At 36.1% G+C, this 27,155-nt stretch overlaps 1 protein-coding gene across 1 annotated transcript in view; it reads left to right on the forward strand.

Annotated features, from left to right (window-relative positions):
• Positions 1 to 7,223: 7,223 nt before the first annotated feature.
• The window catches only part of SLC1A3 (solute carrier family 1 member 3), a 61,989-nt gene continuing 42,057 nt past the window's right edge, over positions 7,224 to 27,155 (forward strand). Inside the window, exons 1-3 of the mRNA XM_085213486.1 lie at positions 7,224 to 7,383; positions 8,912 to 9,186; positions 26,488 to 26,625. Of these exons, the coding sequence (XP_085069612.1) occupies positions 9,006 to 9,186; positions 26,488 to 26,625 (319 nt within the window). The 5' untranslated portion in view covers positions 7,224 to 7,383; positions 8,912 to 9,005. The remainder of the gene's footprint in view (positions 7,384 to 8,911; positions 9,187 to 26,487; positions 26,626 to 27,155) is intronic.

Consider the following 27,155-nt stretch of genomic DNA (forward strand, 5'->3'; position numbering starts at 1 on the left):
AAAGAGTAATATTGCTTGGATTCAGAGAGAAATACTGGTGGGATAAGGAATAAGAGAGGTGTTAGTTATAATGGAGATAGAAGGAAAGAGAACAATGAATGTAAGGCCATGGGGAGAAGTTGCTATGTCAAAGGAAAGAAGGCAAGAGGGAAGGCAACACTCAGTTGGAGCTGGAATTCAGAAAGGAGCAGAAGGGTTGGACTGAGTGACTGCATGGAAAATAATCTCCATGCATAAAATGCAAGGACTCCTCCAGGAATAATGCCTCATATTTCATCATGTTGGCCCATGACATCAGAGGTGGATGGTGGTAGGGTGGCAATAGACACTGAGCCTTCCCACCAATATTTCATTAGATTTTGTTGCTGTGTGACAGATGGCCGCAGAGGGGCAGTCTGACAAAATGCAGTCTTACATGGGAATGTGGATAACACAAAGCGGTGTCATTGAGTGGAAAAAAATGGAAAAAAATGGCACTCATTGACATTCATTTACACTTGCTAAATATTTATGGAGACCAAACTGTGGATGTAAGCGCTGTGGGGCTGTGAGTGGTGCATTTCAGTAGTGGCAACAGTGATTTTAAATATGTGCCACATTCTGGAAAGCCACACACAGCTGCTACACCACATAATGAAGAGCATCTCAATCTGTTTATCCACATGAATTTTACTAGTGGGGTATGCAGGCTCTTGCTCATCAATAGCGAAAATGCACAATTAATGGTATTAACTTATGTTAAAAAAAAAAAAACAACTTATGTTTTGTAGCTTAGAATTTGTTCTACCAACTATTGTTATAGTGCTCTTTGTATCTGATGTAGTTTCTGTGGAAATATACAGGAAGCATTACGTTCAGCCTCACCATGTTGTAAATCTATAAGTAAAGGATGCCATATCATGGTTGAAGTTTATTTGCTTATTTCTTTATTTGCTTATTTGCTTTATTTGCTTATTTCTTTTAGTAATTTCTTACCTGAGTAAAAGGATCACTGTTTGTGTTCTTCCTACAGATGCATTGATAATGTATGTCAAAAGAGCTGTATACCAAGTAAATGTATTGATGCTTTGTGTTAATATAGAAAAAGGAGTTTCAAAATGTGAACTCTACGCATTTTCCTTTCTTGATTTTTATTTTTGTAGTATAGTTTTCTGAATTTCTTTCATGCAATGGCAATATTCATGTCCTCTCAGAAGTGAAGTGAAGAACCTGGTACTGAACAGAATAAACTAAGCTAATATTTCAGTGAGTGAGATGACCTCTCTCCTTTGAAACATCCTTGTTCACCCTGATAACTAACACCTTCATAGGCTTAACTCTTCTATAGATCTGATGGCGGGCATTTGATAACACTTCAAGAACAATTTGTAGTAAATATTAAAGGACTGTTCCTATTTGCTTTTCAGTAAGTCATGGAGAACTAATGAGTTCTGTGGGCCTGGGATCCCAATAGAGAATGGAATTTCAGAATGAAAAACACAGCAAGAAAATAAATGCTGACTACCAGACAGGCTGAATGTCCAGATGCCAGTGTTACTGTGAACTGGAGATATTCTGAGATCTACCATGATGTATGTAACATAGATCATCCAGAAGAACTTAATGACATTACATTGTCTCAGTTGATGTGGACTGATTATATAGTGAAATAGAAGGAAAAAGACTTTCTGACATTTGTTTTTCCAAACCTGGTGCTGCTTTTTCCCTCAGTGAAAATTTGCATGTTTTCTCAGAGCCTGTTTCTTTCTCACAATAAACAATGCAAAGCCCTCCTGCCAAAAAAATGTCCAAATGCTAAGCAGTTGCTATTATAGTCATTATTATCATAGCAACTTTGAGCTATGTGCTTTTAAATCATAATTATTCTTACAAAAGATTTTTATGTGTCTTGATTGCAGTAATTATGGTTCTATAGTAATAAATGTGTGTTTGAACAGTCATGTTAGCTTATTGCTCCAAATAAACAAGTTCCCTCAAATGAACTTCATACACGTGAATGGTTTTCTTTGTATTAATCTTATTTGCTATTCTAGCAACACACTAGAATGTATTAAAGAGATGATAAACCATTGTTTCATAATAGAAATAACTATGAACAAAGATGTCAAATAAAAAGCAATGTTTCGTATGAAATGTGTTTCATGCAAATACTATTAGATTTTAATTTAGAAAGAAGTAATGCTCTTTAGATTTGTTTTTCACCTATCTGCCCTTATTTTATTTGATAATAGCATCTTGTCAAAGAAAATAGAGGAATGTGAAAAGGAAAAGGAGTTCAAGACTATGTCTGTTGTATAGGCTGGGACATGCGCTACTGATAAGCCTGTACCCTGTGTAAAGAGCATCCCGTACAAGGAGCAGCACAGAATACAAGAAGTGGGCTCTTTTAAAATAGTCTACAAGAGCGAATAAAGACAGAAAACTGCTTAGACAGCGAGACACCCACCAACAGCACTATGTTCCCAGTATAGTACAAATGTGACATCATTGCTCTGTTGCTACCGTGACCCATGGCAGTGCGTGCTTCCAGCAGGGCTTTCCTTCAGCACATGCAGTAGCTCAGTCAATTCACATGTTAGGAAGCTTTACACCTCTTCAGAGAAAAGATTTTAGAAAGATAAATCAGGAAGAGGTAGTAGAGAAAGGAAGAGGGATGTAAGTCTCTGTCTCCAGTGCTCTTTCCTAGCTAGCTTTCCTACAGTGATATACGAACTTTTGAGTTGAACCTGTCTGTGTGGTTTTTGCAGGCTATGGGAAAGCCAGCAAAACTGGCTGTACAGAACCTTGGATCTGAATTTCTACCAGCTGCTAATGTGATCCCATTAGATTTCTTACTATGACACTGTCCCAATCTCTTATACCTTTCTACAGCCCTACCTACTTTTTGGTGAGAATTATTCCATTGTATATTCACAACTGTGATAAGATATTCAGGAAAAAAGTTCATGAGCCATTCTCCACTGGCTAAACTTATCTTCCTTTCGCCCTTCTCCTGACACTGAAAACAGGCAGTGCTGTCAATCCCAAAGTGCATTGTGTGTTGAGGTCCAGGCAGCCGGCGATGCTGAATGGAGATACAGCAGGTTTGTCTTTGCTGGGAATTGTCACCGAGCAGAAAGGAATGCTGTGTTTCTATTGCACAACTTCTAACTGAAAAACATCAGAGCTCTAAAACATAAAACACCCATTATTTTCATGGCACAAGACCTCAAAATGTTGGAATTAAAATAGCCAACAGGATTTCTTGGCCAACTTGAGTTAGCAAAGCTAAGATTGTATTTGGACTTTGCTTTTAAAGTGTTCTTTTGTCAGAAGAGTGGCATTTTACAATAATCATTTAATCTCCACCATCAACAGAACATTTCACAACATCTTATTTACTGATAATTGGTTTTGACCAAATATTTGTAGTCTAGTAATCAGATGCTACAATTGTGATGATAAACTCAAGTTCAGAGTAACAAGTAGATGGAATTATTTTCTAATAGAGAATAACAGCAGCATGCTGTGATTCATGTCCTTGAGTGGTCTTAGAAGATGTGATCTGTGTTTTTTTATGATAAAAACAAAACCACATCATACAGTCCAAGCACTAACAGGTATTAAGGCTACAAAAGAGAGATAGTAATAATTCAAGTTAATGTTTTCACAGTGCACAGATTCGTGTTTTCTAACAGAACATAACCAATGTCTTCTTTGATGCATGTAGGGTGCACACATTAGAAAACACTATCTCTAGTCAATGAAAGTGTTAACTCTCACTGCATCATATCTTAAACAAAAGTAATGTATGTTTTTCACATTTCGCTGGCAAAACCTGAGGTATTTGCAAAATTCCACTGTGCTAAGCAGATCTGAAAGCAACCAAAACCAAAAATTAATTTCTCACAGTTATTTCAGCACGATAAAAAGAAAAAACCCAAGAGCCAATCTAGTATCACAGGAAAAGGAAAGCATGTCATGGTCCAATGGAAGTATTCAGGAGCATAAGTCTTTTTCTTAGCTCTGTCGACTATTCGCTAGTTTATATGGATTAAATTTAACCTCTCAGATCATCAGTTTCTTCATTGGCACAGAAGGATCTAATGGTACTAAGCTGAGTTTGAGCTTGCAAGGCAGTCACATATATTCTCATTTTGTCCAACTTAATTGAAGACTGATTATGTACCACCATATAATTTACTATAAATAAACATACTCTTTCACAAGTATTTCATTCCTATTTTACCACTGTTGCAGAGATTGCATAAAGTTTCAACAATATTTAACTAAGCCTCTACCTAAAACTATGAAACTTTAAAGGTACTGACAGCATTAATTGATAGTGCTGATTTGTTAATGTGAAGACTGGATTGCTTGGGTTGTTGAGACGCCTTTTTTAACTGGGATCCATGCATGCCCAAGCTAGGTTTTATTACCATCTGAGAAGTGGAGTGGAATGAAATGGAATTCTTTGCTTCACTTCCACATCTTGCATTTGCTACTTTTAATTTCCCCAAGGTTTTTTTGGATAGCTCTATTCAGATGAAAATAACAATAATTTATTTGAACTGCAGCTTCTACTCTGATATCTTTACTTATTTTACAAAGACATTTTGCCGATATGCAAACTACATCTACTGGCAGATTTTGCTCAAAACAACAAAATAGAGCTTGAGTTTACCATGTGGATCCGCATTGCCCATAAGGAAAATGTTAAAATTAATTTGTCCTCACTCTATCTCTGCATCCCCTATTTCCCAAGAAAGGACTGAAACCAAAGCCAAAAGCACAAAAGAGGGTGTGAGCTAAAATAACTGTGTAGAAAGGCTTACAAGGCCTTACGTTATTCCTTGTCCTAAGGCACATAGATATGATTTTACCAGTGTGACATTGATGGTAACACCTGGAATGCTGGTCTGTTACTCTACAAAGCATACTGATGCTTTTCCATGTTCTGGACATCGCCTCATTCAATCTAAAGTCTGTAATGTTCCTAGGAACTTCTATATTTGAGGTTATTGTCCCTAGAAACTTATAATACTAAAATTACAGATTAGAGCCCTTAACCAGTAACACTTTAAATCTCATCCTTGCCCTGATATTAAAGATTGTATACTAAATCTGCTAAATCTGCTGTATATTTAAAAGGTAATTCCAATAGGTGCATTATAATTATGTGTTGCCAGAAGACACTGCATTACTAACTGTGACTCATTTATTGTTATTGAGGAATACCTAAAATACATGTTTATTATTATAGTACTATAATAGTAATATATTGAATAGTAATCTTCATATATTCTTTACAAGTTTCCTAATTTCACTATCAGAGATAAGAAGATTTATAAAAAGAATGGATGCTAAGAAAGGAAAGAGAGATGGAAAAAAAGAAAGAAAATTTTGGACACACTCCCAAAAAGCCCTTAGTGTTCTATTTTTCTAAGCATTCTTCAACAGTATCTATTGCTCATGAGAGCAAATGAAAATATCACTGCTGAAGTTAAACTAAGCTGTAAAACTGCTTATTTTCTGTTTACATCTTGTCACATTCAATAGCTAATTCTCACAAGATTCTCTTTTTTCTTATAGATTCAGCTATTAATGAAAGTGCTAAAAGATGGTGCACTTTGGGATCACCTCACTTGGGTCCTGACATCACTCCAGCTAAGACAACTGGAATATTACCACCTATTTGAACATAGGGCAGAATGAAGTCCTTATCTGGGAGGTGTCACAAAAATCTCGCCATGCTCCATAAGGAAACATCAAACAAACTGATCAGTAGAGGCCAAGGGTCAGGTAAGAGGTCAGTTCCCAACTCCAGGCAAGAGGGTGAAAATATTTAAAAACTGCACCAGAAAAATAATGATGAGATGGACATCTAAGCTGCCAGGTATTAAAAAATGCAGCATGTGGTTTTTATTCTTGCAACACAAGCTGTTAACATTTTTTCTTGCTTTTTAAAATAAATGAATACAGAATAAGGTCATTCAGATACTTATTTTCTCTTTTGTGAAACGTAAGATCAAGATTCCACGGTTCTCAGTCCAAACACAAACCTTCATTAAGCATGAGTGTGGATGCACTATACTGTAAGATTGTTATTTTTTTTTTATGTTATACACTGTTGTGTGAAGTATATTTTAAATCAGAAAACATCTTTGCAAAGCAGTCACTCTGACTGGGTGGAAGTTATGCTGCTCTGAGTTTTATTTCTTATCCATTTTGTGTTTATTGTGTCAGAGTATTCTGTATACTTAAAGAAATTATTAAAATCACATCATCTGTAAATGAATCTCATAAATGTAACATTTATTATATATTTATATAAATGTCAATTTATAGATTTTGTTAATCTTATAGGAAAATGCACTTAAAATCTCATGACTTGAAGTCATGAGAATGACAAATATACTCAATTATGATTATTGAAGAATTTAAACTGACGACTAACATTCATAATGTTAATGCTCCTTCAAGAATTGAGAAATCTGTGGGAATTCCCCTGACTCTACTCTGCAAACGTCTTTTCAGTTGTGCAAACTTTTAAATACTAAAAAAAAAAAAAAAAAAAAAAAAAAAAAAAGAAGGCCAGTTATTTCCCAATGGTGGATGTATTATGCTTTTCACTTCACCATTCATCCCATGCTACTGAAAAAGGTTGAATGGGCTTAGCATCCAGTGGATTTAAATTGCCAAATGAGAGACGAGTCTCATCGCATCCTTTGATTATCTACAGGAAGTGTGTAAAGAATTACAACTGATTGCATTTTTCTCTACTCTTGACAGTGCTCCAGTTGCTTCTGAAAGATATGTCTGATTCCAATCCTGGGAGAAGGGTATTCATGAATAGTTGTTAAGGTTAGAAAATATGTGACAGCATCACACCTTGCTTCTTTTTGGCACGAGCTGTCATGCTAATGTATCATATCATTTATTTTAATGAGCACAGGGATTGTGTTATATAATTATGTGGAGGCTTTGCAGCTTTCAGCCTGCAGTGCTGAGTGGAGAAGTGCTCAGCTCCGGTGCGTGTGCGATCCTCGGTTCTTCCTGGGTTCCGATTTTGCATTTCTAATGAAGCTGAACTGACAAAGCGTGAAAGTGGTCTAAAAGGAAAAACAAAGAAAGTGACCCTGTTCTCACTGCGCTGAGGCTCATCAATATTCTAGGAGCTCGGCTTTCCCCTCTCCCTGATGTCTTCAATTTTTTTCAGAGCTGGGCTGACAGTCTCCTCCCCTTTCCTTAAGTTGCAGTGATAGCAAGTTGCTGCGTTCCCCAGCACACGCGGATTGTCAGTTTTCTGCCTCCGGCTCGCTGAACCGTGCAGCTCTGCTGCATTTGCTGGGAAATCCCAACCTGGTCTGCCAACAGCGCACAGAATCACACAGGTCTGGAAAGGTGAGCGGACTCTTCAGCTGCGCGGGAGCCCTCATTTCTCTCTCTTATCCTTTGTATGCTCTTTAATATAATGATCCTTCTGCCTATACCCACGTTCTCTCTTGACCTTAGCACTGAGTTGTTATAGAGCACATTAGTTCTGTAGAGCTCCATAGATTAGCTGCATGAAGCATCTAGGGAAGAAAAGGCATGCAGAATGAATCTGTTTCTTGCAAAAGAGTAAAAAACTTGCACCTAGTGCTCATATTCAGGCTGGAATAAAGTAAATATCTGGTGCAAATGTTTTCACTCTCTAAACAAGTAAAGCATGTGTCCTTCTGTTAAAATTCACAGAGAATGCTGCACTCGTGCCAGTCTCCAAACATATGATAATTCAAAAAGCAGTGATCAAATCCCAATAAAATTAATTTGCTACAAGATGAGATTTCCTCTAAGACAAATTGTTTCAAAATCTTTTGTATTTATATTCTGCTTCCCAAATGAGAAAAAATATATATTTAGGCACTCAATTTACTAATGTGTTACAGTTAAGCTGTGTATATGCAGAGACAGATATCACTGGAAAGAACTGACTGTATGTAGATACAAATTTCTGATTTCCTCATAAAAACATTCTGGTATATTAACACCTTAGAAAACCAGATTCTCAGTCTGGAAAACCACCTTTGTGCAGACACCATTATGAAATAAATCAATACCATGCAGATGTCCGTATTTTATTCTTAAGCAGAAAATAATGTTTTAATTATAAAATATTTTATGGTTGATTCAGTGGCATGGTTTCTTGAAATCAGACTGCATGCCTGTAGTTGCTGGACATTACATTCAAGGAGAGCTTGTATTATAGTTGGAAACAACAAGCTAAGTAGGGTATAACTTCTGTTGCTTTATAGATGTACTTCAAATAGTTTATACATTTCAAAGATAAATATTATCAACACAGAACTGTCAAGGGCACACCTTCTAAATAGTGGCTGAGGGATGAATAAATGATTCCTGCTGTGTTTTGCCATGTGAAAAGGAGGAATTCAGACAATGCAGACAGCCAGTTAAAAACATCTGAAGTGCAGAAGACTTTAGATGTTCCAATTCAAGCAAAATATTTCTCTCCAGTGTTTACAGTGAAGATGAGCTGGCTTTTTTTTTTTTTTTTTTTTTTTTTTTTTTTTCAGATGGCAAGAATTTCCTAATCAGACGGGAAGTACACTTGACACAGAGTTTTAGACCCTATAGCGCCTTACACTTCCAGGAATAGTAACCAGTTCATGTTACTCTATCTCTAGGAATCAAAAAGTTACCCCTGGTTTTTACAGAATGACAGCAAGCTCATTGTAACTTTTTAATACGCAGTATGCCTGTCTGAACAGAACATAAAATCCTTCCAGGAGTTCTTCTCACAGTCAACAACTTAGATATTACAACAAATATAAGTTTTATTGAAATGGGAAGAACATCTGCTTCATGTAAATACGTAGTTAATCATTCCTCTGAAATCTTATTTCAGTTTTTGCTATTTCTTGTCTTACAGGCTCCTCCAGCACCACTTATAGAAAGGGGTCTCCCATTTTTCTGAAAGGATTTTGATAGAAGTTTATTATAAGAGAATACTTTCTGCAAGATAAATGACTAAAGGTAACGGAGAAGATCCCAAAAATGGAAGTAGGATGGAACGCTTTCAACAAGGAGTCCGGAAACGTACGCTTTTGGCGAAAAAAAAGGTGCAGAGCATAACAAAGGATGATGTTAAAAGTTACTTATTGAGGAATGCCTTTGTGCTCTTCACCGTTGTTGCTGTGATTCTTGGTGAGTCATTTGTTCAATAGGAATATTCTGTTCTGCATTTGACAGTGACAATTTGCCTGGGCATTTTGCATTACAAACAAGATCCCAAATTCTTCTGCACTGATAAGGATGATCTTGCTTGGAGAGTTTGGGCTCTTACAGCCGCATGTTGAAGCTGTGGGAAGAGCCATTTAAATTATTCTAGTATTTCTAAGAAAAAGATTGGAGGAAGAGATCAGATGTTTTACAGGCTCTGCTACTAAAGAATTAGGCTCAATAACTGTAACAGAATGTTCTCAGTAAAATCTTCTACCCAAAGCAGGTTCAGCGAAATGCTCAAGATGTAACTTTTCTTTACCCAGTCTCGTAATAATGAATTGCACTTTACAAATACTAGCAGAAGTTCTTTATGAATGAAATGGGAATGAAACTTCAGCTTACTCCCGAGGATATGTCTGTATCAAAGCTTCAGTCTTTTTAGTTTCCCCATGACAAATGCAAACCAATCAAAAGACAGAGCAAGCTTATGCTTTCTCTGTTCTCACAATCTTACACATGCATCTTTCAGATGCAATTGTGGCAACAATAGAAATGTTACCTGTTCAAAGAACTGCAAGATAACACCTGATTAAATGCCGGTTAGAGGGTATGGAGAGGAACATCAAACAGCAAGCAGAAACAAAATGTTAATTTAAAATATAACTACACATTTTATAGTTACATTAGAGACCGAATCATCTGACAAAATATGCAATTTTTAAAGAAAAGTAAATACTTTATATAACCATATAATTACTTTTGATCATTTTCCTTTACGTACAGATTGAATTTCTAAATGACATCATATGCTCCTTTAAGTACTCATACTGTGGGCAAGAACATTAAGGTTTTACCATCCTTTCTTTCTGTTTTCATTTTTAATTAGTTTGCAATATAAAACTGTGAAACTGCTCATCAAAACACAAATGTTTTACTTAAAAGTGTACATCCTAATCCTACATAGACCCTAATGTCCTTGATGATGCTTGCTCTGTTTTTACATCTTTCTTACTGTTGAAATTTTAGGGCTCTACTATTATCGTTGCTTGATACCAGTACTGTAGGGGTATTTTAAACCACTTTCAGTTCTGATGGTCTTTATCTGGGAGAAAATTATACTGGTCTGCATAAGGATAAGATTAGGTACTTTGTATTTGATCAAAAGTACTTTTCATTCCTAAATAAGAATTTGCTCAATGCAAAAGTCCCAGAACATTAACATCAAGGATACAAATTGTAGACATCTTATCTACAATAGTAGGGAAAGGCAGAACAAACTAGCCAGGTTTTGAAATGCTGTCCAAACTCAAAGCAATACAATTGAGGTAAATGACAAAAGTAAAGCAATCCCACATTTTTTTAACTACCATCAGGCTCCAGGGCAAATTCCTTAAAATTAGCAATGTAGGACCAGAAACATAGGTTGCACAAATGTGTTTACTTTTCTTGCATGTTCCGATTAGCTTTAGAGTGCTAGTTTCAAATATTTGTCCATGTCTCCACTACCACATACAGCCAGGGCGGAGTACAGTAAGGATGGAACTCAAGTTGAAGAATTGATGAAAATGTGCAGCCTCAGACGATTCAAATGCTCAAATTATGCTCAAGAACTTATAGACACCTCTATCAGCTGTAATATAAGAATCTTCTCATTGCTATGAAGGAATATTCCAAAATTTTCTCACATGGGTGGTGTAATTTTACATTACATATGTGATTAGAACAGTATGTTCACACTTGGCAGGTATAAAAATGTAAAACTTTTTTTGGATAATTTTTCACTGTTGTGGAAATACACAGAAATAGAGAACAGTTGGCTTAAGAGTTTAGAAAATGTTCAGTGGTTGTGCTTCTTCCATGTAGTCTGGACAGAATTCTTATCATCTCTTAGCTCTTCAATGATCTGTGAAAAATCAGGTGGAGGGCTCAATCCTTTCCTAGCAGACAGCAGCAAACACTATGGAAATAAACCACCAATTAGGACTGCTGATTGTCTCATCAGAGATGCTTAGATGAGAATATAGGTAGAGACCAAACTATATTCAGGTAAAAGATCTTTAATGCTTTCCGTACTCTGTACAGGTACAAGACATCAATTTCTAGGGCTATCAGTCCATAAATTTTCATGAAGACTCAACTGCAAATCAAAATTTTAGCTTAAATGAGAACAGTGTTTCTTCAGAAGCATTTATTTTAGGCTGCTTTTGCCTAGAGAGTGAGATGAAAAAGCCCACTTAGAAGAACATTCCTGAATTCTTTGCTGAGCTGGATCCACGCAGGTACAGGTCAAGTGGATAAGAATCATCTGCCCAAGCCCACTTCCAGGACTGTAACTTGATACATATTTGAGTATATCTGGTGAGTTAGTGTCTGTGGAAATAAGCACTTCGTTGTGAAGCAGATGGCTGCAACATGCAGTACTTTGAGTACTGATGCTTTACTGACAGAGCAGAGATTTTGTGGCATTCACATGAGAAGGAGAAATACAGTCAATTACCTTTTATCTTCTGCACATAATCCAATTCTGAACTGATTTCTAAAGTGGCCACTCCAATACAAAAACAAATATTCTTTAAAAATCTAAATATGGATGTTCCAGAAGTGCTACTGAGGATTACTCACATGCTATTCTCTATTTTTTAAAAATCTCAAGAAAGTTTCCTCTGACTTCTCATTTTGCATAGATAGGTTCTGTCTAGTACATCATTCTCATTATCACAACTGTTGCCATTTTTAGAGAAATTCAAGCTATTTACAAGACCTTTGAGAGACTGAGAAAAACGTGGTTAGTAAAGTGAGTTACAATTATATTTTTCAGATTCTGCTGTCTCAGCCAGAAATATTAAAATAGGTTTTTTTAGCAGTGGATCTCAACCAAAGCCAGTAGATGTCTGAAGTGAGTTTAGGAAGCTGACCATTGATGAATTCAGTGTTGTGATGATCTGGAGCAGATTAAGGTAGGATAGCTGTTGGGGTGGCTCATGGAAAATCTGCAGGAAGTCTTACAAGCTTTGAAGTGTTAGCCAAATTACTGGCAGAATCTCAGGGGCTGCCCTCTCTCCCACGCTACTTCACTTCATCATCCTGTCCCCAAAATGCCTTCCTTTCAGAAGTTCTTCCTCCAGAGGACGCTTGATTCTCTGCTACCAACTTCCCATTTTCCAGAAATGCACACAAGTCCAGATTTTGCTCTGGCAGAACTTCTGAGTGCCCAAAAATATCTTGTAGATTCTTAACTTGTATTAGAGGAAAGATCCAAGCTCATAGAGACCCTGGGAAGCTGTTCACAGAAAAAAATACTATTATAATCAAGGGGCTCAGTGAAGAAGGAACTTGTGAAGAAAGTACAATAAAAAGCACTTTGTGCATAGAGAAACCACTATAGCACCGTTCAAGAGGGATGGAGATGGAGATCATTCTGGGAACAAATTTGTGTTTCTGGCTACCCACTCACCAAAGGGAGCACGAGGCTGGCTGCAGTGTGACATGTAATCCTCTGTAATTGCAGGGAATCTCACAAGAAATGTGAGTTGCTGATAGGCTAATACAAGTGTGTGCCTTCCATAGGATACCAAAACTTTCTAATGTCCTTTTAAACAAACAAACAAACAAACAGTTATTATAATAACAATAATATAATTTAAAATGATTCTTAAAAGGATGCGAGTGATACATGGGTAGAAATGGATTTAAGAAAAGAAAAGAAAAAAAAAAGACAATCTTCTACTTTGAAGCAATATGTTTTCTGCTGCTGGTAGATCTCCTGTGTCCACTGAAGAGAGGGTTATTTGACCCTGTTGCATGCTGACAGTGTGCACGGTGACAGTGTTGACAGCAGCCTTGGTAAAATTTGCATGAGAACAAAGCAGAGATCCATCATTGTAGGAGAAACTGTTGTGGGAGGTGAGTCCTAGATGAGATAATATGGTAAACATAAAGAGAAAAATGTGATACCAGCAAAAGGATAAAATATATAAAAATGAATCAAGATAGCTTAGAGACAGCTGGAAATAAATTAATTCTATCTTTTATGAAGTCAGAGGCTGTCTTTGTCCCAGCATTTTTTAAACAATCTGCACTACACTAATGGATCTTTCTTACCATGTGAACCCTCCTAGCAATGTATTTAAAACATATATATAGCAATATATCTCTAAGCAAAGCCTTAATTCTATTTGAAGTTTTAAAATATTTATAGATTTATGGGGGAAAAAAAGCAACCAACAACAAACAAAGAAGAACCAGACACCATGTTGTCCTTAATACAGAGCAACACTTAAAAATTCAAAGATTATTCTATTCCAGAAGAAACATGGAAATATGAGGACCTGTCATTGTGCTGTTTAGCAGCCAGTAACAAATGGCAAACAGAGAAATATGAACAGCACCATGGTTAAGCAGTTACTTGTAAAATAAAATTATGTACATTTATTATCAGAATCTTAATTTCTTATCAGGCTCTTTGGTGTTAATGAAACAACCCAGCGCTGCTTGTCAGACTGCCATATGCTGTGTAGTAATGACAATATACACAGCTGCTGCTTTCGGTAACAGTGCAGATGTTAGCAAAGGTGCAAAATATGCCCAATGTTACCTTAATACCTTATTTGCTTTTATTAGGCCAATCAGTGGACTTGCGAAGTGGTGCTGAAATGTAACATTTCTGGGAGATCACAAATCAATCCAGAGAAACATCTATTCACTGTTTTCTTCATACACGTTGTGAAAATGTAGGCATTGCTGACTTTTTCAAAACTCGCTCTAGAAATTCAATTTAAATTGTTTTATTTAATACTACTTTGTACAAAATGGATTTCAAGGCTCTGTAGGGTGGAGCTCAGACCATTAACAGAGACATTTAGTGTGTTTATGTGATTTCTAAGAGATTTAGTGATAAATTTATTGCAGTACTCATAGAACATGGTAATCATGCCATCAAAGGATAACATAAAAAAGGAACAGTGGCTCTATTAAAGACCATCAAGAAACAGTTTGTAGTTTTGTGAGCACTAGAGAGATCTAAAGTGATATTTCAATGGCAAAAGAACTATTGTCAGGCCCAGTTCTTTCCAATTTCTTTATGTGTACTGTAATTACTGTGGCGACTGCAAAGCAATACAAAATCATGAGCAAAGTGCAAGTGACTTGTATGCTGGGTAAATGTTCAACGTTAGATTCTTACTAGCACTCTAGCTACTAAAACACTTTAATGACCAGCCATCTGTGCTGGAATGCCTTTCAGTTGGCCAAAATGAAAGTGTAGTCCAAGATATTCAGTCATTTATTAATCCCTGAAGCTTTGTTGTTGTTGTTGTTATTGAATATTCTTGAAATAATCAGATATATAAAAGTTTGTGAGATTTATGACATGAAAGTATTTGAAAAAGTACACAAAACAATCTAATATGAAAGAGATAAATAAAGAAATTCAGTCTTCTAAATTTTAATATGGCTGCTAAAAAATATAAGATACAAATGCAAATATTCTTATAGTTTGTACTATAACATTGATTTTAGATCAAGATAAGTGGAAGCTGGGAAATATTAACTTCTTGATTATTTCACTCCTTCTTTACAAGGTTAGGTGCATAAAAGAGTCCATACAATTACATTAGCTGTGTGTATATCCTGTGTGTTCATTTTCCCAATTCTTTCTTTTCCTGTTCATTACATTCACATTTTGAACTTCACTGAACTTCAGATTAGAACTCACCCATTATCCTTTGCATTTTCTATATTTTGTCGCATATTTTTTGCCCAGCCAGTCTGACTTTGATGACCTTTGGAGCAATAAAACAAAGTAAGTGATAAATAACAGAAAAGAAGCTTAGAGATTTCTACTTTTTATGCTAATTTCTCTGAATGAGCTTCTCACAGAATATACTGATGTTGATACTGTGTATTAGGAAGCAGCTAGGCCACTGATTATGGAAGATACTGTGGAACACAGAGCAGGAGCAAATGAAAATAATTCCAGGTATATTTTTGCAGGTGCTTGATTACTTTTTTCATTACATCAACACTGCAGAGTTTGAACTGTATTTTGACTAACACAATGAAATCCCAGAGTATTCAACTTTTAGAAGCCATGCAAAAGTTCAGTAATATATCAGTTGAAGTGTACATCAGTAAAAAGGATAGCAATTAAAGGCAGGAAGGGAGGCAAAGTCAGAAGGATAACATGAGAATCAGAAAAGTGTTATTCTTATCATCTGTAGATGTAGGTACATCTGTAACTAGCAGTTGTTATATTCAACTTTTGAATATCACTCAATTCCATAAACTGAGGAAACACATTTCCTTCCTTGAAATTTGACATGGCCACCTACTTCCTATTAGTACTGCTGTAAAACCATAAATGGATGTTAGCTTAGCTGTTGCACGCTGCATGCTTGGCTTTTTACCTTCTCAGTAACCTGGCCCAACTGAAAATTCATTTCTTCCACAGAGGTCTATAAAAGATGCGACTTATGCGATATACAGTATTTACACTACAGACATAAACTGCTCCTTGAAATTGCCTCTAGTAAATACTCAATTTTTTTCACATACAAGAACCAAGTTAAAAAAAAAAGGACACTATCATAGCGTGATGTAGTGAAACTACCAATGAAGAAATTCCTAGGAGTGCTAACTAAATGCTACTGATGGATTAAATTTCTGCACAATTTTTGGCGCCTTTTGAAATCTTTTTCACTTGGAAATACATACATCAACAAACAAAGACTTATAACCAAGTCCTCTAAAGTTTAAGTAAAGGGAGCTAGCTGTACATGGAATTAAAATCTGAGAGCTGAGTATCTTTTTAGAACATGGTTGAGAGCTAGGAGATTCAAAATGTTACCCCACAGGTCTGCAAAGCAGATGTGTAAATGTTTAAATCTCGACAGGAGGCAAAATAAAGCAGGATTACGTTCCTATTCCCACTCCTTTCTGTTAGTCAGGATCATGCATATATTTCTGACCAGACAAGATCCAGAAGCATACGAATCATCACCTTGAGCATGGTGTCAGTGACTCTTGAGGAACTGACTTGCACTTTTCCTTTCAAAATCTGAGTTTTAGGATGGATTCCACCATTTCTTTCAAAGTTGTGTCACTGGGCAGAAGGAAGTACAAGATTGAAAGTTGTGTGCCAAGAGAACAAAAGAAGCATAGTGTTTTATCCTAATGGCGAAAACACTGATCTACCCCAGGGAGCTACAGGTAGTGAGGAAATGGAGAAAAAATAGTAACATAAGGCATTCCAAATTCAGCTGATTCTTTGCATATATGTGTTGGTTTTTATATCATGGCAATTCTGAAAAAAAAACACAGGCAGAACTGTGAAAAGCTAGGAAACTTAAAAAGTAAGTATGTAAGTAAATAAATAAGTAAATACGTACATACATACATACATAAATAAAAAGGAGAAGTGACCATTAACTTTACAGACTCTCACAACTAAGCTTTTTTATCTAGAGGGACTTTGAAGGTCAAAATTTGGACAGAGGTGTTTTGTGATTAAGTTGTGACTGTTCCAGGTGCCAGTTTTCCTTTGCTGTTTTTCTGACCTTCCATTCTGAATACTTAGAAGTTAGAGGAGAGGTATCAGAATTTATGTGGAAGTTACATCCAAATCAATCCCCTTTGGTACAACATTTTCAGAATCACAGACTACTCACTGTACCCTTCAAATTACAACTCATAAGAAGTCAGTCAATTAAAAGGCCCAAATTTGTCCTCATCAAAATCAAATTAAATGAAGAACTTTTTGAAATTCATATGTTGGAAGAGGCTGTTGACCAGTGAATAGAATGGATGGAAGATTCTAGATACAGGTAGTTTCATGAAAGTCATAGTAAGATTTTTAGGAGGCTTAGCTGAACAAATCCAATTGATTGAAAGCATCCTAATCATCTTTTGAAAAGGTAATAATAGGAACCCACAAATTTCATTCATGAACTTGAATTCCTTATTGATAGAATACAATTTCTTTCAATCCTTAAACCTGATACAGCAGTAGTCTTCTATTCCACATCTGCAAATCCTTTCTTTCAATTCTGTCCAGGTTGTTTGCATGTATCAGCGAAATATTGGATAAGAAATCTTTAAAATCTTCTAACAATGTCTGCCATGTGAGTTATGTTCCATGACCCAAACAGGTCTGGCACAGGCATATCTTGATTCAACAAAAACTTAATTCTCAGTGGTAAATACCTCAATTACAGGTTTAGACTATCAGTGCTGAGTTAAATTAACAGGTGGTTTTGTAGAAATGAGAAGTTGGGCAAGTTCCATAGAGATACAAATGCATAATTCAAGCGTCCCACAAATGATCATATAAAACTGCACATCAAGGAAGTCAAGCCTGCAAAGGAATGTTTTGTAATGTATGTCTAAGGTGGAATTAAAATACACAAATAAAGGCAACCGTCAAGGTCTAACCTCAGGCTCTCCATTAGGCTACGCCAGACATTCTTCAGAGTAGAGCCCTGTTTTTTGATTTTGTTTACATAAATTTCTTGGCATGGAGGAATCTCAGTCTCACTGACTGCAATTCCTGAGTGTTACTGCACTGTAAAAAAGACAAAAGATTACTGATGGGCAGATGAATCTGTTGAAGAGAAGAGCAGCATTTGGTGATGTTTAGGGCTATGTCAACTTTAAATTGATGAAAAACAGGCAAGAAAGAAATGTAAAGTCAAGAAAAGAACTATGTAAACTTTACAAGACAACAGTCCTTTTATCTATTGGGAATTGCTCTGTATGGGAGTGAAAACATGAACATTTGTCAAGAAGGCTGGAGGCAGCAAAGTAAAACCAGGCATGAAAAAAGTTATTACAGCAACATTGTAGAGCACTGAATAATACCTTAATCTTAAACAATACCTCACAAAATACAATCCATCTGACCTATGTTGGGTATGTGTTGTATTTTGTGTAGCACTGAAAACTCTTCTTCTTTTCAAAACCTCTAGAAAACTGCAACTAGTTGTCTCATTTTTAACAGCTGAAAAGAAATCAAAGATAAAAAGTAAACGTAGAAACAGTCCAAGAAAGAAAGATAAGGCAAATAGTAAAGAAAAAATTTGAAAACTGAGAAATCTAAGTTGAGCAAAAACACTTTTGAATATGTTATCAAAGAAAAAATCATCCCCTGACTAAGGAAGAAAGGTGAAGCCACTACCTGAGTAACTCTGGAATAACAAAAAAAAGCAGAGGACAAACTTCAATTTCAACTTTTTATTTTTTAAATATTTAAAACAGCACTGAATGCTGTTATATCTTTGGATTTTGTATACAAAGTGTTCTAGTATATGCTGCGTTTCACAAAACAGTGATTTTAGTCATTGCTTAATTAGAATCATAGGATTATACAATGGCTTAGGTTGGAAGAGACCTCAAGGATCATCAGGTTCCAATTTGCAGGTACAGCTCCCAGCTGCTAGATCAAGTACTAGCTCAGTCTGCCCAGGGCCCATCCAACCTGGTCTTAAACACCTTCAGGGACAGGGCATGCACAACTTCTCTGGGCAAACTGTTTCAGCACCTCACCACTCTCTATGTAAGAACTGTCCCATTGACATCTAACTTAAATCTCCTTTTCTTCATTTTATAACCCTTCCCCTTGTCCTATCACTATCCACCCGTGTAAAAAGTTGATTTCCTTCATGTTTCTAAAATCTCTAAATATTGGAAGGCCACAATGAGGTCTCCCTGCATCCTTCTCTTTTACAGCCTGATCAAGCCCAGTTCCTTCAGCCACCAGTTCTTACAGCTTCAGACTCTTCATTCCCACTCTAGTCCTTCTGTCCACAATATACAAGGAGGGGCTGCTGTGCTTGCAGCTGTGCAAAGGCCCAATGAAGGTTATCAAGTCCAGGGCCCTCTGCAGTAACAAGAAGATTTGAGTCTCTTAATTTTGAACTGCAAATTGGGTATACGAAGTATTTTAATAAATGCCTATAAAATAAATCACAAATTACAAAATGCCTCTGGATATGTGCAAATTGTAACTGAAGATTGATGCAAGTAGTCCAGAGTGCTTTTTGGAAGGTGACAGCTCTCACTGGGTGAAGTAATTCTTCAGGGCCAGGTTCAGAAACAGACTGCAGTACAGCCTCTACTTTCAGCATAGCAGTCAGCACCATGGCACTCCTGCAAAGCCTGAGCAGCAGTAACACAATGACTTCTCCCATGGTATGAGGAACAAGTCTGACATCAGTCCAGAGAAAATCAAATGTGTGCTGGTAAACCTTTCTTTACAGCCTTAAAATTCTATTCAGATAGAATTTGCAGATTTTTTGCCTGTTTTCAGATCCTCCATAGCAGGAATTTCAGCTGCATTGCTTGATGTCTGGCAGCCTCAGAAAGCCCCTGGGTTGTGTGTTTGTGAACAGTGGGCTCAGTAGCACAGAGGCAAAGACTTCAGCACACTCTTGAAATACCAAGCCTGCCACAGTCACAGTGTACCAGAGATATCCACTCATGCACAATAAGCACAGTGCATCCTGACTGAAATAGATTTATTTTATATGTGGACAAGCCAGGTAATCCATTCTTGTTGTTAGAACTGTCCCATAGCACAGTATCACAGACTCCTCTGCTCCAGTCATGACTAGGATATTCAGCTCTCTTAAACAAGTTCCTCCCTGGGGCTCCCTTCATCATCGTCTCTCAAACAAAGGAGATTTTTCCAAATTAACTCGTACTCTGCTTCACCACATCCACCTGCGAGATCTCCTTGGAGCACTGCTCCTGAAGCTCTCTGTTGTATCAGCATCATGCAGTTAAAAGTAAAAGAACATATAACATAACTCACATATATATACCACTGTAGGTGGGAGATCCTCTGTCAGGTCTCTTCCAGTTGAGAGCTGTAGAGAGAAATCAGCTGGTTTATTAAGTATGAAACAGAGAAGTAAGTGTATATTGAAAATAATTCATCCACAAAAGAAGAAAGTTAAAGGAATGTTGAGCTACCTTAATTCTACCTAATTCCAAATTACTATAGATGAGGAAGAGTAGCTGATGAGGTTGCTCAAGGGCATGTTTTTATGATAAATTAAATCAAGAAAGTAGATAACAGAAAATTAACCTCAATTTAAATCCTCAGTGTTTGACAAGTACACGTGCATAGAAGCAGTTAAAACTTAGATCAGCTTAAATTGTAGCTCCTCCGTGGCTGTAGCAATTCGGTGCTCATCACAACATTATCCCCCTCAGTTTGGTGCAATATATATGTGTCCAGTATTCTCTTGCTACAAGACTTGGAGTAAATAAGCTAGAATCATCTCTTCCAAATCAAGGATATTTGGAGAATGAAGGCTCAAAGAGAACTCTCAAAGCTATCCCACCAAATACAACTCAATTTTGTGAAGGAGCTTTAAGGAGAGTCATAAACTCCAGGATAAAAAAGATTTGAAGAGATATAACAGGATAGCATTGATGATACAATGCAAGAAATAGTTTTTAAATGCTTGACAGCAGTAACTCAGATGTTGACCCAAATTAAATGAACAAACAAAAGTAATTGTCTAGCTACTAAAGAACAGCTAGAAAAACAGGATTTAATACTTAAAATATAATTAATAAAAATAATTATAATTTTATAATTATAAATATAATTATAAATATAATTATAATTAAAAATTAATTAAAATTAAAAATTTTAGAAGTCACTAATAAGAATATTGCTACAGTATTAAAATATGTAATACTTAGGTTAGGTACTTAGCATTTAGGTTTATCAGTATGGTGACAAAGGTATCTCACCTTCCTACCACACCTTCCCCTACCCACGAGAAAACCTGAAAGCAAGGAGGGAATAGATTATTATATACAGAGTGCAGGCAGATGGTTTGATTCAAAATTATGACACAAAAAAAAGATCAAGAGGTTAAGAATGATTGCCGGCATCTTAAAGTATTCCTTATCTTTAGAGGGATTATTTACCTGTTCGTCTTAAGTAAATCAGTTGATGTCTTATCTGAAAATGGTTGTTAGAAGCAAAGGTGTCAGAACAGAATGGTAAATTAAGCAAAAACAAATGACCCAAAGAACAGAAGCATTCATTCCAGGGCTCTGCAGGAACATAAGAATGAAATGGTTGTGTGGCTAACAGAAATATACATTAGTCTGGTAGGAGCCTGATTCTATCACTGGCTCTAACCTAATTTCTGTGGAACATGGAACAAAATGTTATTCGCTTGTTGGTTACAAGGTTGTCTGAAAGATCATGCTTAACAGTGATTATTTTAGTGAATAAGACTAAGCTCTACTTAGTCTAAGGAACTCTTCTCCAGTTACATGGATATTTCCTATTTCCTGCTGGAAAAGATAAAGCAAGTCTGTACTTAATCTTTTGAAGAAAAGGAGTTGATATAACAATAACTTGGGATCTACTGGTAAAAAGCAGAATATCTAAAGTAACCTCCACTAGGGAACCCATTTTTCAGGAGGTTGGACTATATGACCTCCAGTGGTCCCTTCCATCCCCTGTGGCTCTTTGATTTCATTCAAAGAGCAGTTGTTTCACTGTAGTTTATACACTATCTAACAATTTACACTTGACAAAAATCTGAGTAACTTATGATCAATTAAAAAGGTAACATGCTAGATTTTGTACAAAAACACACAGAACATAGAGGTTTAAATAATGTAAACTCCAAGAAATTGTATGGCTTCATTTCCCATGTGTTCCTGGTGTAAAAAAGAGAAGAGAAACTTTTAAAGACACATTTTAAAATTGAAAATACTTCTTCACCAGAACTGTTGCTATTGTTCACTTAAAAATGTCTTGCCATTTCTTGGAAGCTCCATTACTTTTTTAAAGTTATCAGTTATGTGAAGTAGAGAAAAAACTCATCCTTCTCTCTTCATTTAATTTTTATATGCAATTAATTGAGGTAGGCCAAAGAGGAGAATTAACTTCCCTGTTGTTCTTGAGTAAGCCGTTAGATCTGGGTAAAGACTCTTTCATCATCTTCTAAGAGTTATGGGTTTTCCTTTGTTTGTTTGTTTGTTTGTTTCACTGATGTGATGTTTTAAATGCATGTGTAGATGTGCAACCTTTCTTTTTTCTATGAAATATAAAGTATCATGTGAAACACTTTTCTACCAATGTGAGACCAAAGCATTATGTAACACATTTAAAAATATCTACATTTTCTCTATGGAATAATTTAAAATTAGTTTTCAAATTTAAGTTCAGAAAACTGTACACAAGCTAACAACATTTTGGCAGATCATCACAACATCATTTTTGTAATGACAGCATACAAAAAAAAAGAACTCAGTAATTAAACTGTTCATAAAAACTGAGCATAAAAATATTATTTTTAATTGCTGCTCCAGACCCAGATTTTAATACTCAATTCATCACACTTAATCCATTTAAGAGATTTCAATTAAAAGGATATATGTCTACAACAGTGAAAACTACTGTTTCCTTTCTGTTCCTGCAGCCATTTGAAAGTGAAAAGCCTAGACCAATTCATCAATATTTTCCTGCTTTGGGAACAAGCAACCCCAACTCATATTTGCCATTTCTGCCATTTCGGTTCCGTTCTCATTAGTAGCAACCCCTCTGTTCCTTTCAAGTTTTTTTTCCCCTCTGTTCCTTTCAAGTTTTAAATCCTCTCTTGATTGAATTTATGTAAGCTAAATTCTAATTTCAACAACTACACTGGAATAAAAATGCTATAGAACAGTTTAGTTAAAAGTTTATTCTGATTGTCATCAGGTTTATCTGCAAAAAGATTTTCCATAAATTTCAGAGTATCACTGACAAGTACACCTCAAAAGCCACATTTTTATAACTGTAATCTGATTCACTTTATTATGCTTAAATCGTTTTTTTGTACTACTTTACAGACACAGAGAATACCGCTCCTCAATTTAAACAAACACTGTTGATTTTTGTCCAGAAAAACAAAACAAAACAGATTCTGTTAAGAAATCTATTCTTTCTAGCAGTGTAGAAATGGTGCACCATTTACTGTTTGAGAGGTCAGGCTCTGATATTGTAGATTAGTTGTTCTTTTCTGTTACAAAGGGTAGACAGAAACCTGCCCTACAGGTTGTGGCAGCGTGTTTCACACAAAGCTTTGTTTCGTTACAATTTTCAGAATTAATCAGAAACTTGAAACTTTTGCTGAGAAAAACCTGCTCCATTATTTACCCTTCTCAGACTTGATTGTAGAGGGTGCTAATCCATACCACTCTTACCAGACACTGATGTGGAGGGCTGTTGAAATACTGCACATTTTCCAAAGGTTTAACGGGTCATTTTAATACCTTTTTGTAGTGTCTGACTTAAATTATGGTTTTATGGCGTTATCTGATAATTTAAAACCTGTAAGCATTGGCTCTGAAAAATGAATTAAAACAAATCAAAGCTATCTTAACTACTTTCATTTTTTTTTGTTTTCATGACCATAATTTTTGTTAATAAAATTTTAACAGTCAGGAAAAGATATCCTGTATCTAAGTATTAAACTCAGAACATAAAATGATATTTCATCTTTATTTATTCTAAAATCAAGAGAGACTAATAAAATCATGCTCTTCTACTTTAATTTTCAGACTACAATGAAAAAATCAGTTGGTTAAATTCCTTTTTCTGCTGCTAAAATCACTATGTTAACACAGTATTCAGAGAGATCTGTAAAGCAATTACTACTCTATTTTATCAGTGGGGAAACTGAGTTAGAGAAAGGTTTTTATGGCCTAGGCATGACTTCACATAAATCAACTAGTAGTGCTAAACTTAAGGCTGAAGAATTAGTAAATATCAGATGTCAGCCCAGGTCACCAGGGCACATATTTTCCATGTTGCAGAATTATTTTCTTGTAAATTACAGTGTTGGGCAATACTGTAATTATGCACAATGCACATTAGGACAAAAAAAGAAGGAGGGAAAAAAAAAAAAAAAAAAGGAATACCACCAATAATATTCATTGAAGCAGCCATCCACTTGGGTCCTGATTCTCTCTTAGCCAACATTGTATTGCTTGGACAGTAGTGTTTGAGATAATCGAGCCCTTATAGTATAGCATAAGGACTAGTTCTTATATCAGCCTCAGAATCCCTCCTAACTTCAGTAAGGCTTTGTATTAGTGCAGGGATTAATCCATGTAGAACTAATTGCAGGACTGGAGCCTAAGTAAGAGACTGGTTTAGCTCTATTTGCTTGTTATCCAGTTGTCAAAATGTAGTGCTCATTAAGTGAAGAAACAAAAGGTCCAGATGGATTCTTTATGTCTGAGAAATGTGTTTCCCATATAAAAAGAAAATAATTAGTAACACTGCAGAGGAATTTAAAATCTTAAAAGAAGGAAATTTTAATGCAGGTCTTCTGGGGCCCTGCTGCACTTTGTGGTTCACTTTCATTTATAAAATCATTTGTACGAAATGCACTTTGACTTCCTCAGTCCACAAAAATGAATGAGGCTGAAATAAATGTCCTTCAGTCCCACCACTCTATTCCACAGTGTGATCTCCATGTTTTGTTCCACTTATATTCTTAACACTTTTCTCTCACCTCTTAACACTGGGATTTCCTGTCCTACACATTTCCAGACACTGGTAACTTTCCCAGACTTTCAAGTTTCCCAGCAGGATGGTCAGACAGATACAGGTTACTAACATGGGAGTTATAGTTGTTTCCTTATGTCAATAGATGGCAATAAGTTAGTGTAGGAGGCATAGCAAAATATTTTAGCTGATAAAATTTTGGGATGAAGATATCTGCTGCATGAATTTACAAATCTAAAATCTTATTTAAAAAAAAAAAAAAAAAAGCAGAAAGTGATCAAGAACTGCAACTAGATGCTGTGCTCTGGCATCTGCAGTACCTATCCAAGTTTTAGGAAGTTTTATGAGGGAACTAGAATGCTCTGCTGCCCATTATCTGAGGATGCAATTCCATGAAAAATATCAGGACATCTGAGTATGCCTGGCTGCCAAAAAAACTTCAATCCCACTCTTCTTCAAGACACACTCCTATCTGTTTCCTTGTAGAGCTACCAACATTTGTGCAGCCATGCAAAAATATTACTTCAGTGAATAGATCTGGAGGCCAGTAAAATAAATAATTTCTGCAGTTGAATTAACTATCTGATTCAACTTTCTATACACCACAATTATCCCAAATGCTAGTAAGGGACAGTGGGCAAGAACAGGTTGTGCAGAGATGTGGTGGATGCCTTGTCTTTCAGCCATCCATGGTCAAACTGTACTGGGCTTTGAGCAACCTCATCTGGTTGAAGAAGTCCCTGTTCACTGCAGGGGATTTGAAATAGTTGATCTTCAAGGGTCCCTTACAATTCAAACTATAAACATGGAGTCAGGAATGGGAAAGGATAGCTGAATTTCATCATCCTTGTGAGTAAGGAGTGTTCTAGATACAGAAGCATGTTGCCTGGCTGGATATAGAAAGCCTACATCAGATAGGTACAAAGCCATTTAATGCTCAGTAAATTGTAATGACTAATGTCAATTAACCAAATAATTAACCAAATAAGCAAGTAAGGCTGTTAGTGCCAGGTGGAGGATGAAATCTTAGAAGTTCCAGCTGTGAACATGGGACTACCCATGGCTTCCATTTGTAAATATACCTCAAGCATCACTTATCTACTCCCAGCAAGATGAATGGATTCAGACACTCCCTCACCCCACTGCCTCAGGTATTAAAACCTGCCACTTAGTCATCCAGAAAGGCCCTCTCACTCGACTAGCTGCTGATTTACAAGTGCCTATGTGTCTGAAGGCAGGCATGTATAAAGCTACTCGCATCCTGATGCTGCTTTGCTGTTTGAAGCCCTAACCACAAGGGGATTCTCAGCTCATCTCCTGGTTATCTCATCCCATCTGAAGCATGTCTACAGGATCAAGTCCTACAGAGAAGACAGGCATGGGCAAGACTTCTGAAGGCTTGTGGCTAATATGCACATGCATTGCATATATGATTACATTCAGAATCCCTGAAGTCAAGGAACTCAGCCACAGTAGTAAGGACAGTTTCCTTTTCATTAACTGTCAAGATTACCTTCTACATAAACCCAGATTATATAAAATAGTAATGAAAATAACATTTTGAATCTGTAAAATGTAATTCACTGCCTTCAGTAGAACTACTCATACAGGTGGTTGATATTTGAGATCAGAGTGTAGTCTAGAGCACAAAAGCTGCATGTTTTATAACTATCAGATTTGTCAAGTAATTACTGTACAACTACTTATTCAGATTTACTACTGCTTCAGAAGAATAAATCATGACATCTTTTCCCTCTCTACAGGTGTAATCCTTGGATTTTCTCTTCGATCATATAAGATGAGCTATCGGGAAGTGAAATATTTTTCATTTCCAGGAGAACTACTCATGAGGATGCTGCAAATGCTGGTCCTGCCACTAATTGTATCCAGTTTAGTTACAGGTAAAAATATTTGTTGTTATTAATTTTATAAAGATGCACCACACACCAAAAAACAAAAAAATGAGTCTATTCTAGAGACCATGTAGCAAAAGTTTTGAAGATGTTTTTTCCAGTTCCAAGACAATATAACTGTATGTTACTATACGCAGCTGCTGTGAAGTTGTCTTTTTCTCCTACCTTCTGAAGAAGTGTTTTCTTCCACAATGTCCTATTATTCAAAAGAGAATAAGTCTCAAAAAAAATGTTTCCAAGACCCAAGAAAATTCCAACTATTGATTGACGTCAATAACCTGTGAGATTTATATGTAAAAAAATTATTTCCTTTAACAGATTAAAAAAAAAAAACAGTAGGTGATATATAGATTATTTGGAAGAAACTTCTTTCCATCAGTTCTGCTTTTCTTTCATCAGATTAGCAGTTCTGTTAATCATCTTTACTAAGCTATTCCCTCAGCTAGAGATGTAATAATTTATTTCATAGAATCATGTACACCTTGTCATTCTACCTGTTTCATGGAAGATGTATCATT

This window comes from Meleagris gallopavo, chromosome Z (assembly GCF_905368555.1).
Source record: "Meleagris gallopavo chromosome Z, MGAL_WU_HG_1.1, whole genome shotgun sequence".
NCBI classification, from domain to species: Eukaryota; Metazoa; Chordata; class Aves; order Galliformes; family Phasianidae; genus Meleagris; species Meleagris gallopavo.